This window comes from Doryrhamphus excisus, linkage group LG17, assembly GCF_037039965.1.
Source record: "Doryrhamphus excisus strain RoL-2023G ecotype Guam linkage group LG17, RoL_Dexc_Guam_v1.1, whole genome shotgun sequence".
NCBI lineage: Eukaryota > Metazoa > Chordata > Actinopteri > Syngnathiformes > Syngnathidae > Doryrhamphus > Doryrhamphus excisus.
In genome coordinates, this window is record NC_136373.1 from 7,122,007 (window position 1) to 7,137,808 (window position 15,802).

The 15,802-nt window shown below is 41.3% G+C and overlaps 1 protein-coding gene across 3 annotated transcripts in view; it reads right to left on the minus strand.

Moving 5' to 3' along the window:
* Positions 1-484: 484 nt before the first annotated feature.
* LOC131136923 (helicase ARIP4-like) overlaps positions 485-15,802 on the minus strand; it is a 37,187-nt gene continuing 21,869 nt past the window's right edge. For all 3 annotated transcript variants that reach the window (XM_058084270.2, XM_058084271.2, XM_058084272.2), the window contains exons 5-22: positions 14,587-14,792; positions 14,321-14,503; positions 11,470-11,603; positions 11,175-11,371; positions 10,891-11,094; positions 10,622-10,760; positions 9,355-9,532; positions 9,014-9,226; positions 8,816-8,934; positions 7,507-7,631; positions 6,446-6,545; positions 6,161-6,366; positions 5,916-6,091; positions 5,574-5,770; positions 4,886-5,082; positions 4,710-4,799; positions 4,545-4,640; positions 485-3,857 (exon numbers count right to left, since the gene is read on the minus strand). In XM_058084270.2, coding sequence (XP_057940253.2) covers positions 2,848-3,857; positions 4,545-4,640; positions 4,710-4,799; positions 4,886-5,082; positions 5,574-5,770; positions 5,916-6,091; positions 6,161-6,366; positions 6,446-6,545; positions 7,507-7,631; positions 8,816-8,934; positions 9,014-9,226; positions 9,355-9,532; positions 10,622-10,760; positions 10,891-11,094; positions 11,175-11,371; positions 11,470-11,603; positions 14,321-14,503; positions 14,587-14,792 — 3,770 coding nt within the window. In that variant the 3' untranslated portion in view covers positions 485-2,847. The remainder of the gene's footprint in view (positions 3,858-4,544; positions 4,641-4,709; positions 4,800-4,885; positions 5,083-5,573; positions 5,771-5,915; positions 6,092-6,160; positions 6,367-6,445; positions 6,546-7,506; positions 7,632-8,815; positions 8,935-9,013; positions 9,227-9,354; positions 9,533-10,621; positions 10,761-10,890; positions 11,095-11,174; positions 11,372-11,469; positions 11,604-14,320; positions 14,504-14,586; positions 14,793-15,802) is intronic.

Here is a 15,802-nt window from a genome sequence, read left to right on the forward strand (position 1 = left end):
AAGAGGCGGGGTACACCCTGGACTGGTGGCCAGCCAATCACAGGGCACATATAGACAAACAACCATTCACACTCACATTCATACCTATGGACAATTTGGAGTCGCCAATTAACCTAGCATGTTTTTGGAATGTGGGAGGAAACCGGAGTACCCGGAGAAAACCCACGCATGCACGGGGAGAACATGCAAACTCCACACAGAGATGGCCGAGGGTGGAATTGAACCCTGGTCTCCTAGCTGTGAGGTCTGCGTGCTAACCACTCAAATGCCGTGCCGCCCGTTTCTATTGTATTTAATATATTTTTATATACATTTTGTAAATCTAATACCAGTTTGTGAGTCTTTTTCCTTCTTATAACAGAAGAGTAAAGAACACAGAAAAGAGGGAAGTGAAATTGGGAAGTGAAGTGTCCCTTTTGGCATGATTGGGGTTGTTCGTAACCCAAAAATGAATTATTGTTTTGAATAAATGAAGAAAGCACCATTATTGAACATGTTTCTTTTTATTGTCAAACTTTTAAAAATAAAGGAAAAAAAAAAGCAGAGTACTACAACTATTTCTCAAAAGTAACTTAAGGGCATACACTCAATCCATGGATTCACGACACATCAAGAGTTGGACCGATCAGTCAGTCCTCCGAGACAGCATCTTCAATGGGACTGCTCTGCTCATCGGTCTGCATTGATTGGTATAAATAAATATGCAAATTCAAGTAGAAAAACGCTCTGAAATAAGTTGTCAGTTGCTGCGGCAAATGCCAAGCAGCCAACCAAACGGTTCAAACACAAAACAAACGTTCTTGCTTGTCATCATTTCTGATATGAAAACATACACACAAAAAAATACACTAGAATGATCTTTTTACAACTGGAACAATTAACAGTAATTTGATCTTAAGTGGTATTATTATGATATTCACTTGTAAGCAGATTTTGGACGAGGCTTATCATGAAGGGATCTAATGAGATCCCAATGGCCACAAATGCAGTATTAACCTGGTGACACCATAGATGACTGGTATAACTATCAGCATAATAATCTTGATATTCACATAAACTGTCTTAATAATTATTACCGATTGGTTGGTCCACATATGCAAAAATTGCATTTAATTGATTTTTTTTTTACTTTCAAACTTGAATATACGTATAGTCATTTAACCATACACATTAAAAACGCAAAACATAAAATAATACAAATGAATAAATATTCAATGTTAATAAATAAATTACCTCGGTCAATTCAAACATTGTTAAAAAAAATGAAACAGGTAAACGAGTGATTTCAGTATGAAGAACATTCTCCATTCTTTCACACTGAGCTTACAAATGTGAAGAGATGGGTTCGATACCACAAAACAAGCTGCTGGCTGCTTTTAAAGCTTTCACTTTATAGACAAGTGATTGAATTGGCGTCTATATGAATCGCAGGGATGAATTGAAGCCTTTGCCTTCAGCCTGTCAACAGAAACAGGCGTTTTATTTATTACAGTACATTGCAGCGCTTACCTGCAAAGTTAAAGTTAATCAGAATTTTTACATATTGACTCATTTTTGGTCACGTAAGACACAATCCACTTTGATGGAGGTTGCGGATGTGCTGTTTTTTTTTTTTTGGCAAAGCTCCCACCAAAGTCAAGTCCCCCCCCCCCAAAAAAAGAGCAAAAGGTGATTTCTTGCTTTCTTGCTTCCTCCTCACACAACACAACACAGACACGGTAACGCCACCAACAGCAAAAAGATGTGGTCTTGATGATTCCTCTTGGCATGTAGAAATACAGTATATAGGCTTGAGTGAAGTGTTTTGCATCGTTTTGTCACTAGGCTACAGTAAGACTGTGGGGGTGAGATTTCCACAAATTGCCTCTCACCGTTCACATTCAGGAAAGAGATAAGCGGCTAAAAAGGCATTTTTTCATTCTCCGCTACGAGAAAGAGCACAGTTTTTCACCTGGCTGTCAATAGGCAAGGCTATTCTTTTTTTTCCCCATTTTTTTAAAGTAACAAAAATAATTAAAATACACAAAAAAAGAAAGAGAAAGTGATATTCTCAGGTCTCAATAGTCTTCTTTAAAGGCCTAGCTTAAAGGCATTTCATGAAGCGTACATTCTATTAAGAGTTTTTAAGGTGTTAACTGGTCAACCTCATACTCAACCCCCTTCTTTTATTTCCCAAGAGCAGTCCTGGCAGTGAAAGTGGGGGTAATTAATCCTCAAAACTGTGGTCAGAGTGCCCCAGGTGTACACCAGCTCCTCTGCAAGTGAAATTCAAATGAAGTTTTACTGAATGACTTCATATGCCACAAGCCAATCCTATTACTTGTGGGTACAAGCAACATATTCCAAGCATAACCCGACCTTTGGTGTGAGTGGATATGAGTTATAGCTTGGTCAACTTAATCAACTTAGTCCTGTCCTGCTTGCAGCCAAGTAAAGCACTTCATTAATTGCTTCAATTCCACATTTAATGGACCATTAATGGATTATCACCATCCCTATAAGCGATGCCACTGAATGCACAATAAACGCTACAACCATCTAACTTACCAAATCTACAGTTACTGTGTTGTTTTATTCATCTAAGACAAGTTGCAGAAAAAGTCTATAAAGTTGTTATTTTTTTCCCCCTGTAAGCCAGTTTTTGAACAAAAACATGGACGCTCCAAATGTTACTTCAGTTTTCTTCCTTCTTTCCTTCCTTCCTTCCCATAGAAGGTTTTCGTCTCCAGGTTGTAACGTCACTAGGTCAGCATTTAAAGCTTGTGCAGTAGACTTTGTCGTCATTTAATGTAACCTCAGAGGGTGAGGTAATCAACGACAGCTAATTTAATCAAGCGTGATCTTGTTTCATTGGCCATTCACTTCAATAACCTCGTCGTTGCCGTCCGAGCTGCCGGGGCTGCTAACCTTCCCACCATAAGCCCTGGCCCGGTGGTCTTCAGACCGTGCCGATGGGGAGAAGGATGAAGTGGAGGATGAAGAGGAGGAGCTGGAGGATGAAGTGTATTGCGAAAGGAAGCTAGATCCAGCCGGACCGGGTGTGGCTGCCGGGCCTGGAAGACCACCGGGGAGCATTGATCCGCGGTACAGGCTAGCCAGAGAATGACTATAAGAGAGGGGGAACCCCGGTGGGAGCATCCCGGCCATTCCTGCCAGACTGGGGCTGAGCATGAATGGCGGCATGGCGCCTGGGGTCAAAGGGGAAATTTTTGACGCAGAGGAAGATGACACAACAGTGGCGCTGGATGTGGACAAAGTTGATGAAGGTGGGGATGAAGTGGGGGCTGTGCCCAAAGCGAACAGCTCGGGCATGAAACTTGGGTCACCTAGTGATGTGTGAGAAGGATGGAAGTAAGGCGAGCCCGCCCCCATGTGGAGCGGGTGTCCCAGTGAGCCGCCCAGCATGGCTGGGTTGAATCCCAGCGGGAGGCCGTAACCGGCCGGGTACGGGAAAGCCTGCGAGGATAAAGAGGCTGCAGAGTGTTTGCCAGCCGGGGGCTGCTTGCTGGGGCGCTCATCCAGCGATGGAGTAGAGGCTTTGCGCTTGGAGCTTATTCTTAAGTCTTGTGCAGCGCTGGCATCCATGTTGGGCTGGACGACTGTCGCCCCGGCATCGTGGTGGCTGACATTTCTGATCGGGGCTGCTTTAGCTGAAGGCAAGGTGTCCACGTCGCCCACAGCATCCGCCTCTGACTGGCTTCCCGTAGCTGTGGTGGAGCTAGCATAGCGCTGTAATTCACTGACGATCACCGGGCTGTCAGGTGACAAGTCGTTGGGAGGTAACAGCTGCTTTCGGTCAGGTGACAAGCACCCGCTACTACCATCAGTTGGCTGCTGCTCTGCTGAGCCCTGGGAGTCTGATAAGAAATAAATCATAATGATAGTTAAACAACAATTACTATGGGGATGATATGATGTACATATATTGGACATGCATACAAGGTTGCATGAGTGCACGTCACATATTTCGTCTGAAATATTCTTTAATGCGGTATCTCTGACTACCGCCTAGCCTTAAAAAAAATTATCCAGGTTGATTTATATACTGTACAAAAAAAATGTCACAAGTACAAATTTTCTGTACTGTATGTCCTCACTAGCGCCGCGAAAAAATGCTGGCGCCTATCGTAGCAGTCTTTTCGGGCGAGAGGCGGGATACACGCTGAACGGGTGGCCAGCCAATTGCAGCTGATGAAAATGTACCCACAACCTATTTACAAATATAACACCATAAACTATTTACAATGTTTACAATATTTACTATTTACAATATTTGGAACTGAACCCCGTGTGTATGTGTGTGAATGCCTTGAACGTGTCTTTTCCATGGGAAAATTTCAGGCAGAGTTCTTGTAAAAATGCACTTCTGCTACCTAAAACGGGTTCTCTTCTATTGTGGAGTTACATCATCACCTCTTAAAAATGCAAAAGACATATAAATACATCTTTGGGAGCGAGTGGTTGGGTTGAAAAAAACAAATACATCTTTGGTCACAAAAGGGTTAATAGATGTACCACGGAGTAAAAATGTTGCGTCCTCTAACCTTTGTGCAATGTTGCAGCAGTCTCCTCGGATGTTTTAGGCTTGTTAGCTGCTCTGATGGCAAAGATTCGTCCGTCAGATGTCCTGATGTAAGTCCCTAAATTCGATGGGGTGAGATTCTTTACTTAGTATGATGCTTATGGACAAAAAAAATTCAGAGTGATACCTTTGGTGCCCCTGATGACATGGATGCTCTCTCCAGCTGTTATTCTGGCCTTGACATCAGTTGAGCTGTTGACGCCTGGAATCACCATGTCTAAAAGACAAACATTTGTTCGCTTTCTTGTGGTACAATAATAAGGAAAACTGGATTTTTTTTTAGGATACTGCATGTATCCATACCAGTTGTGGTGATGATCTTCTGCACAAACACTCCAGCTTTTTGTAAGCAGTTGACAGGAAAGCCTCCAAGGCCAGATGCCGATGACTCTTTAGTGGGAGCCGAGCGTACAGATGCCTGGCGAGGCATGCTGGGAACTGGAGTAGACTGGACTGAGCGGACATTAGCCACCGTGTTCTCCTCAGGGTGAGGCGGTCGCCTGAGGGAATAGATGTTATTTTGGTTACTAATTTTATGATTGGTCGCCAGCCAATCACAGGGCATATAAAGACAAACAACCATTCACACTCACATTCATACCTACGGACAATTTGGAGTCGCTAATTAACCTAGCATGTTTTTGGAATGTGGGAGGAAACCGGAGTACCCGGAGAAAACCCACGCATGTATGGGGAGAACACAGAAATGGCCAAGGGTGGAACTGAACCCTGATCTCCTAGCTGTGAGGTCTGCGTGCTAACCACTCGACCTCCGTGCAGCCCTGATTGATTGTTCATTTTTAGATATTGATAAACACTTGCATGTAAATAGCTGAGATTATACAGCAGCCAGGTAGCTAATATACAAAATCCTCACCAAATTGCAATGCCTGTGCTTATTGTTAAGGAAGATGCAGTCACCAATGCAATGCAAAATCTCCAGAGACATTTTAAATTGACTAAGAATTGCAAGTAATGCTGAATCACAAACCAGTTCCTCTGACTGAAGGCTGGGATGTTCGTCAGGCTCTGGTCGCTGGCCGGATAGTAGTGAGCGTAGGAAGGACGCGTGTATGGCACAGATGCTCTCTTCTCCTCCTCATAACCTTTCTGTGCTGCCTTCTTCTCTGCCACGCTCAGCTTCAGCTCCTTGCGGTCAATCAGCAGAGACTCATGGGGGAATGGTTGCTGCAAGAGAAGTGGTCAAGTATTCTATATTATGCTTATTGGTAGTGCATTTCTACTGATAGTATATTGTTGCAGGCCAATTATGAACCACTAGGGGGGCGTATAGGGACTGGCTTGGTCGACACACCCCTCTCCTTTTCTTTACCTTGGTAATTAAGTGAGGAAAGAGTCTCAAAGCCTTTACGAGAACACAATCCATGCTGTTCTGATGCTCCAAATGGACTTGGCTGGGCTCTGGTTCTTCATCTGCAAAGTGAAGAAGGGATTCCACCTCCCTCCTGGTGAAGGTCAGCACAGGGTTCAGGTCATCCACCACCCGGTCTAAAGGAGAAATGGAGGAAGATGGATAAAAATGGATATTCAATGAATATTCAATCATAGCGTACTTACCAGACATGCCCTGTTTGGAGATCTGTCGGTCATAAATCTTCTTCTCAAGCGTGAAGTCACACACCAGCCTGTAGATGTGACACTTCTTCTTCTGGCCGTAGCGGTAGATGCGGCACACGGCCTGAGCGTCATGGCAAGGGTTCCAGGAGGCGTCAAACACCACCACACGGTTTGCGCCGATCAGGTTCACTCCCAGACACCCAGCCCTGAGGCCCATGGAGGGACACCGATTAGGTAAGAAAGTCAGAATTCCACTGTTGCTCTGCAAGTGTGTTTGTGTGTTACCGGGTGGACAGCAGGAAAACCCACGATGAAGTGTTGTTGGGATCGTTGAACTGGTTAATTAGTCTTTCTCGCTCGGAGGGGGTTGTACTTCCATCAAGTCCTGTGAAATATCACCCAAGCTTGGTTAGCGAGTTAAAACAGACTCATATTCTATTACAGGAAATATTCAAAACCACTTTTTCCAGCAAAATACATCACATTTTGTCACCTGCCCAGTGAACTTGCAGTTTTGTATTACATACAGTAATATTGTGAGATGTTATTAAGTCAATTCTAGCAGACAAGAAGTGTTAACGTGTACTATTGGCTGCTAAAATCATGGTTGTTTTGGCCTTGCAGGAGACCTGTCCTTACATAATGATTAGATTAGATTCAATTAGATTCAACTTTATTGTTATTGCTCATGTCACTTGTACAGGGCAACAAAATGCAGTTAGCATCCAACCAGAAGTGCAAATTTATAAGTACTTTATTAGTAAGTAAATGTAAGCTGTAAATGGACAGATCTATGTACAAACTATAACAGGCTGTGACTATAATACAGTGTGGATATATACAGGGATATAAATGACTATAATATGGCTACTGCAGATTATACAGATTATAAACAGTATGCACAGTATGAATGTGACAATATATAATAACAGTAATATGTACAGTAGTGCAATGAAGTGACTATGATACTGATGATTTATTTTCATGATTATGTTATGAAATATAAATAAGAATTGTGTATAAAAATGGGGACAAAATTTGATTATTTTGAATTTTATTCTATACAATCAAGTCACAATGTAAATAATCTATTTGTTGTAAATACTACAGAAATAGAGCTATGGATAACTATACATGAAAAGAGCATAATATCAACAAATTCTACCTGGAAATTCCTTTCCTTGTTTGAAAAGAACCAGCAGGTGGCAGCACTCATTACAAGTGAATGGACTGTGTTAAAACACTCAAGTGCATACATTGGGGCATGTTTGCCATATATTACTCCTAACTTTTACTGTGCTTCATTTTTCATGACCTGCCATAAGCACGCACAGATGATGACTTACTGTAATAGTTGAGATTTCTGATCCAGTTCTGACTTGGTGCGTTTCTGTTGGAGGTATAAGGTGAAGGAGGAACTGGTCTCTTGGCAAGGAATTCCTCAATCACTGTCAGAGTGGACAAACTCTGACTGTATGACACAGAAATAGGAGAACATATGTCAAAACATCAACGCTGAGAAAGGTTACGACAAGCATACATCCATGCAAGAAGCTCAAACAGTGCATTTCTTCTAAGGATCGGCCGATATATGGGGCCGATATTTGCGTTCTTTACTTGAATCGGTATCGGCCGATACGCGTGTGGGTTTGCCGATGTATTTTTCGGCCACATGATTTAGAGACAGGCATCCACCGGGCAGCTTTGTGTTGCAGGAGGACCCTGCAACACATGCAGTCGCGGTACCCGTCCCACACAGCAACAATGGTGAATCACAACAAGGGTACGTTTTCAACTATTAATTAGCCTCTATCAGTTAAACTTAGTTGAAATATTGTCACCAACATGAACGCCAAGTGCATGCAATATACCTGCTTGAAAATATAATTTACTTTTAGTTGAAATATTGTCACCAACATGAACACCAAGTGCATGCAATATACCTGCTTGAAAATATAGTTTAGTTTGTGGATCTGAAAACCAGGAATGCTGATGAATGCTTCATCTTTAAAAGTGCCTACCGATGGAATTAGGGAGCTGTTGATGTAGTTGGAGGCTAATATGTACAGCTGTTACCAACGCCGCTTTAATGTCAACGTTGGCAATTCGGTCCAATGGTGTTTGTAGGAGTTTCATTCAGCCAATGCCGGGCTGAGGTTAAATGCGTTCTGCACACAGAACGAATTGGAGCAACCATGTCTGCTTATCAGAGGTCTTTAGCGTGCACAACACAAACTTTAATGATAAGAGAAATGTTGTCAGTGTGATGTGTTTGTGTCACATCGATGCTAGATAAAACTTAAACTAAGACAAACATTTTTGCACATATCTATTCCTTTTAAAGTTGATAATGCCGTTAAAATATGTGTTTAAAAAAGCTGAATCCTACTGTGTTTACATTTCAATAAATATTGTTTAAACTTGAGACCTGGAATATTTGTTATCAGTCATTTTTTCATGTAAAGTGAGGGAGCAAAAGCAGTATCGGCTACAAATATCGGCCCAAGCAAAATCGGCCATCAGCTAAGGGTGATGGGGAAAAATCGGTATCGGCCTGAAAAAAACCATATCGGTCGATCCCTAATTTCTTCCATTTTAGTAGGTTACATATGACGCATTCAATAAGATGTGTATACATTTTCCCCAACCGTTTACCTGAAAACAAGAAGTTTATCTCCGTTCCTGACACTCCCCTCTATTAGATGGAACAGCAGTGCCATTTTTGCAGAGTTCTCCAGGATGCCAGGCTTGTAATCGCACATGATGTCCTTCGCCTGGAAAGGCAGCGGAGTCAATATCTGACGTCGTACTTTGCCTATTTACTAGATTTAAAAAAAAACAAAAAAAACATACCCATTCATATGTGATGACCTGATTGGCCTTCTCTTGTAACTGGTTGAGACTCAGTCCACCAATGGGATTTGGAGTTTCCAAAGGTTTTGGCTTCTGATTGGCTGCGGTGGGGCACCGTGGCGCTGAGGTGATGTCGTCAAGGTCCAAGTCTTGGTCACTGGCCAGGTTTTCCTTCTGTAAGGCCTCGTAAAGCACGTCTGGATGGTTCCAAATCTTCAAAAAAATATATATGTTTAAGAATGTAAAAATGTTCTAACAGTAATATGTCTCCTGAGCATCAAACATGAGGAAAAAAAAGTATCTTGAGAGACACACACTAAGGGAGATATGAGTCTCCTTACCTTGCAGCACACGCAGAAAGCCTTGAGAGGGTTTAGGCTGAGCCAGCCGGTGTTTCCCGCCTCTCTGAAGCGGTTCATGAACTCGGTGTAGAGCGCCCTCTGTAGTGGGGACAGACGCACCAGGATCACATGCTCCTCCTTGCAGGGCAGCTGGTCCTTCAACACGTCATGGCCTCGTCTGGGGCAGACAGAGATACACAGTAATACTCAATGCAGACCTACCAACGTGTACACATTTATAGTACACATGCATTTCATTCATGAGTACGTTTTTATGCTCTCCATTTTGTTGCATTTTCCTGGTTTCAGTTTCAAGTTCAGTCTGTACAGTAAAGATAAATTAATAAATATTATTTTCTCTGGTATTTATAATCAGGAGGGCAGATAATGGAGAAGCGCTGTGCTAAACCAAGGTTTACGGTAGGTCATGTGACAATAGCCACGTTTACATGAGTTTTTCTCTTTCCGAATGACCTTTCCGAAAGCAATGGTATCCATGGAAAGGAATATTCCAATGTCTACACCGCTATAATCAACCAGAATAGTCAATGGGGCATACACAGTAAAACGTAAACATCAACATCACGTGATACCGACTTCGAGTTTTTCTTTCACTTGTTGGAATAACTCCGTATTGACAGTTTTTCGTTCATCCAGTCTTGAAATTTAGTTTGAATCAAAAACAAACTTTCCGCAGCAGTCCAGTGCCGATTGCTCGCCTCCATTTTTAAAACTGAAGAACGTCTGGAGCTGCGTGTTACGTCATATCTCAGTATTCGCTGAAAGAACGCACCCGGGATAAATTTAAACAGGAAAAGATAAAGTTCAATCTTGCTAATATTTTATAATTAAACTCGGCACATGTTTTATATAGATATATATTTTCTTTTTTAATAAAACTGGACTTGTGAATGGCGTATAGAAGGGTTTAGATTCTGTTCCACAGATGGCGGTAATGCACACGAAAGCTGCTTGCCAACCGCCAATAAACAACAGAAGAAGAAAAACACAACACAGTCTGACAACTTTCCGTTTGAGCGGGTACAAGATACCTCAATCGGATTGGGGAAAGGAATATTCCACCCCTGTGAATCCGATTATATATTCATTCGGATTGGCACTTTTCTTTGGGAATGAGGTGTATACAAAGGTTACATTCTTTCCGTTTGAGCAAATAACCCGAATGGAATTAGGAATATTTGGGTCCATGTATACGTGGCTAATGTATCAGAAGTGGCACAATGTCGGTGAGCGTACTGTACCTCACCTCTGTACGAAGCCCTCCAGCAGGCTGTGCAGAACGTGGCTCCTGTACCTCATCAGCTGGATGTCCTGTGGCGTGCTGTCCACACACTGCCCATTCAGAATGGGGCGCTCAAACATGTTACTGAACTCTTGGCGTGTGCCTGCACGATGTAAAAAAAAAAAAAAAAGTTAAATGTTAAAACATCAAATTTCACACAAACCTGAAGGAAATCAAGACCAGGCTTTTTCTTGAGCTTTTTTTTTTTTTAGTCACATACAAATGTTCTTTACCTAGGAAATCTGGCCGTACAAAGTCCACCATGCACCAGTATTCAATCAGGTTGTTCTGTAGTGGATATCCAGTCAGGACCACTCTGCGTTTGGTTCTGATGTTCTTCAGGGCCTGAGAGGTGCTGGCATGGCAGTTCTTAATGCGATGGCCCTCATCACAAATCACCACGTCTGGACCTGGCCGAGACAAGGCTCTCTCAATACCTGGAGGAGAATAAGCACCCTGTTAACACCATTGAAAAAAAAAATTGCACTTGAACATTTCCTATTTAAACTGTCATCACTTTTGAGCAGTTTCTGCTGTTGGTCCTCTTCATCCAGGTCGACGACGACGGGGCCTGCTGTTTTCTTGCCCTTCTTCTTTCTCCCAGACACAAAGTTCTTCTTGAGTGACAGGAGGCGGTACATCTCGTAGCCCATTAGGAGGACACCACCATCTCGGGCCCAGGTCTCCACCACTTTGGCCCTGGATGTGGTGTTTCTGGGTACCACAGAGGTGACATAAAGGATTACTCAACACAGCAGAGACTAGACTTTTTTGTTGTTGTAATGTTTCCTTCCAGTTGCAGTGAGACTCACTTGTGTTCGTCGTTGAGGATGTGAACCTTGAAAGTGCGAGGCCTCACCAGGCTGGGGTCGCTACCCGGGGGCAAAGCTTCAGCGGGCGGGACCCACATGTTGAACTCTGACAGCCAATTCTGCAACGTGTTCACCTGTTGAAGAAACAACAGAAATGTTCAAAAATATACCGTATTTTCCGGACTATAAGTCACACTTTTTTTTCATAGGTTGGCTGTTCCTGCGACTTATACTCCAGAGCGACTTATAAATGAAAAAACTGTTTATTTATATAAACACTGGACACCTTTTCTGTTCATGTTTATTAGAACTTGCCTTCCAAGATGACGTAATCTGTTTTGGTCAAGTAGTTTGTAAAATAAATTATCCGCAAAAAACGCGACTTATACTCCAGTGCGACTTACATATGTACGTTTTTTATGACCAAATTATGCATTTTTGGTCTTGTGCGACTTATACTCCGGAGCGACTTATAGTCCAGAAAAAACGATATATTAGGTATATAGTGAAGCTGTTTTATCTATTACAGTATGATAATATTCATCATTCATTCATTATCCTCACTAGGGTGGCGTAGGTATGCTGGAGCCTATCCCACCTGACTTGACGAGAGGCAGAGCAAATATAGACAATCATTCATCCTCACATTTATACATATGGACAATTTGGAGTCACCAGTTCATGTTTATTTTTTGTGTATCTGAATAACCATTGTGTTAGCATATCTTACACCTATTCAGCCTGTTCTCTATTCTTCTATTATTGTTAGAACTTGCCTTCCAAAAGGACGTAATGTCTGTTTTGGTCAAGTAGTTTGTAAAATAAATTATCCGCAAAAATGCGACTTATACTCCAGTGCGTTTTTTATGACCTAATAATGCATTTTTGGCCTTGTGTGACTTACACTCCGAAGCGACTTATAGTCCAGAAAATACGGTAGTTTGTAAAATAAATTACCCGCAAATGCAAAAACATGCGACTTATACTCCAGTGCGACTTATGTATGTTTTTATGACCTAATTATGCATTTTTGGCCTTATTAATTATGCATATTATTGTTAGAACTTGCCTTCCAAGAGGACGTAATGTCTGTTTTGGTCAAGTAGTTTGTAAAATAAATTACCTGCAAATGCAAAAACATGCGACTTATACACCAGTGCGACTTATGTATGTTTTTTTATGACCTAATTATGCATTTTTGGCCTTGTGTGACTTACACTCCGAAGCGACTTATAGTCCAGAAAATACGGTAGTTTGTAAAATAAATTACCCGCAAATGCAAAAACATGCGACTTATACTCCAGTGCGACTTATGTATGTTTTTATGACCTAATTATACATTTTTGGCCTTATTAATTATGCATATTATTGTTAGAACTTGCCTTCCAAGAGGATGTAATGTCTGTTTTGGTCAAGTAGTTTGTAAAATAAATTACCCGCAAATGCAAAAACATGCGACTTATACTCCAGTGCGACTTATGTATGTTTTTATGACCTAATTATGCATTTGTGGCCTTATTAATTATGCATATTATTGTTAGAACTTGCCTTCCAAGAGGACGTAATGTCTGTTTTGGTCAAGTAGTTTGTAAAATAAATTACCCGCAAATGCAAAAACATGCGACTTATACTCCAGTGCGACTTATGTATGTTTTTATGACCTAATTATGCATTTTTGGCCTTATTAATTATGCATATTATTGTTAGAACTTGCCTTCCAAGAGGACGTAATGTCTGTTTTGGTCAAGTAGTTTGTAAAATAAATTACCTGCAAATGCAAAAACATGCGACTTATACACCAGTGCGACTTATGTATGTTTTTTTATGACCTAATTATGCATTTTTGGCCTTGTGTGACTTACACTCCGAAGCGACTTATAGTCCAGAAAATACGGTAGTTTGTAAAATAAATTACCCGCAAATGCAAAAACATGCGACTTATACTCCAGTGCGACTTATGTATGTTTTTATGACCTAATTATACATTTTTGGCCTTATTAATTATGCATATTATTGTTAGAACTTGCCTTCCAAGAGGATGTAATGTCTGTTTTGGTCAAGTAGTTTGTAAAATAAATTACCCGCAAATGCAAAAACATGCGACTTATACTCCAGTGCGACTTATGTATGTTTTTATGACCTAATTATGCATTTTTGGCCTTATTAATTATGCATATTATTGTTAGAACTTGCCTTCCAAGAGGACGTAATGTCTGTTTTGGTCAAGTAGTTTGTAAAATAAATTACCCGCAAATGCAAAAACATGCGACTTATACTCCAGTGCAGTTTTGGTCAAGTAGTTTGGAAAATAAATTATTCGCAAAAAATGCGACTTATACTCCAGTGCGACTTATGTATGTTTTTATTACCTAATTATGCATTTCTGGCCTTATTAATTATGCATATTATTGTTAGAACTTGCCTTCCAAGAGGACATAATGTCTGTTTTGGTCAAGTAGTTTGTAAAATAAATTATTCGCAAAAATGCGACTTATGCTGCAGTGCGACTTATGTATGTTTTTTATGACCTAATTATGCATTTTTGGCCTTGTGTGACTTATACTCCGGAGCGACTAATAGTCCAGAAAATACCAATCAAATATCAATTATTCATACCTATGGACAATTTGGAGTCACCAGTTCACCTAATACCAATCAAATATCAATCATTCATACCTATGGACAATTTGGAGTCACCAGTTCACCTAATAAGGATGTTTTTGAAATGTGGGAGGAAACCGCGGTACGCATGGGGAGAACATGCACACACAGATGCCCATATGTGTATACATATACATGCAAAGACATGATCCCCTTTGTGGGTTATTGAGTCACTAAATTAGATGCTTACAGGTACGATGGCGAGCACGGTGTGAGCCTGGGTGTGCCTGAAGAGCACATCAATGAAGGAGATGACCTGCAGCGTTTTTCCCAGGCCCATGCTGTGGGCCAGGATGCATCCGAACCCGCTGCTGCTGCCAAAACGCTCCACCGACTCCACCAGGTTGCCGTACAGGAAGCGAATCCCGCCGATCTGCCAGGAACCAAAGCACGCTTTAGAAGGACTTTAATTATGACATTCGATATCAAAATATTAAAAAAGGTCCGCGATGCTACCTGGTGAGGTTTGACCGCTCGCGCCAGCTGAGGCGACAGGAAAATGTCCTCCTCTGTCGGCTGGTGATTCAAGTTGACCAGCACCCTCCCGTGGTCGTCCGGGCAGTTGAAGTCGTCGTTGGCGTGCATGCCACTTTGATCGCTCACTATCTCGTGGTGGGAGGAGTCTCTACTGACAATGCCATCGTGCTCATCCGGGCTCAGATCTATATCACATATTAAAACATCAATATGAAATGTGTGCTACTTTAAACCAACAAGATAGTTTATTAGAAACTGGTACTTTTTATGACAAAACTAAATCTTCATAAGCTGTAACACAATGCATATCATCACTTTCATTGCCTTCATAACCAACAGTGGATAATAAGGATATTCAGGCTCTAAATCCAATATATTAAGTTCTATGTGAAGTATTTCTATAATTCCTCATATTAACTCACTAGCAAGATCTCAGAGTATAAACTGGACATATATTTCATCTCGCTTTTTCTGCATATTGTATTTGTACATAACTCTGGGAAAAACTGTTGATTTTGTTAATACTTGGGTTGTTTATATTGTTTATTTTTCTATATTGTGTATTTTGTACTGCTTAAGTGATTCTGTACTCTTGCTGCTGTGCAATACAAATTTCTTATTTCTTATCTTATAAAACATGTATGCTTTTGCCCAGGTCTAGTGTTCCAGACGTTTTCAAGCACGCATGTTTTAATAATAAAACACATATTTTGTTACATACAGGTGACGAGGCACACCGTGTCATATCACTGTTACGGTATATTTTTCAAGAAGCACGCTGAATGTGTCAAGTGGTGGATGTTACACAAGCCTGAGAGGGCACAACAGCAGAAGTAGACGTACGTGTGTGTGTGTGTGTGTGTGTGTGTGTGTCAGTATGTTAGTGTGTGTAAAGAAAAACGAGCTTATATAACTGCAGTGAATGGCTGGTTATACAAGTAGGATTAGAGTGGCGGGCGGAGACTGGTTATGCAACGCTAACTAGAAATGTCACTGTGCCACTGTGGCACACTGTGTGTGTGTGTGTTGTGGCTCCCTACCAGGATTAGCCAGGTTTATTGCTCCACAGACCCACTGTGATCTGTTTGCCCATTTTTTGTAACAAGCTCACGTATTAGCTATTAGCTGTCAATCATGTGTGCTTGCAGGTGGTATATGTTTAGTCAAGTGTTTTTCGCTTGTGTCTTTGTGAGAC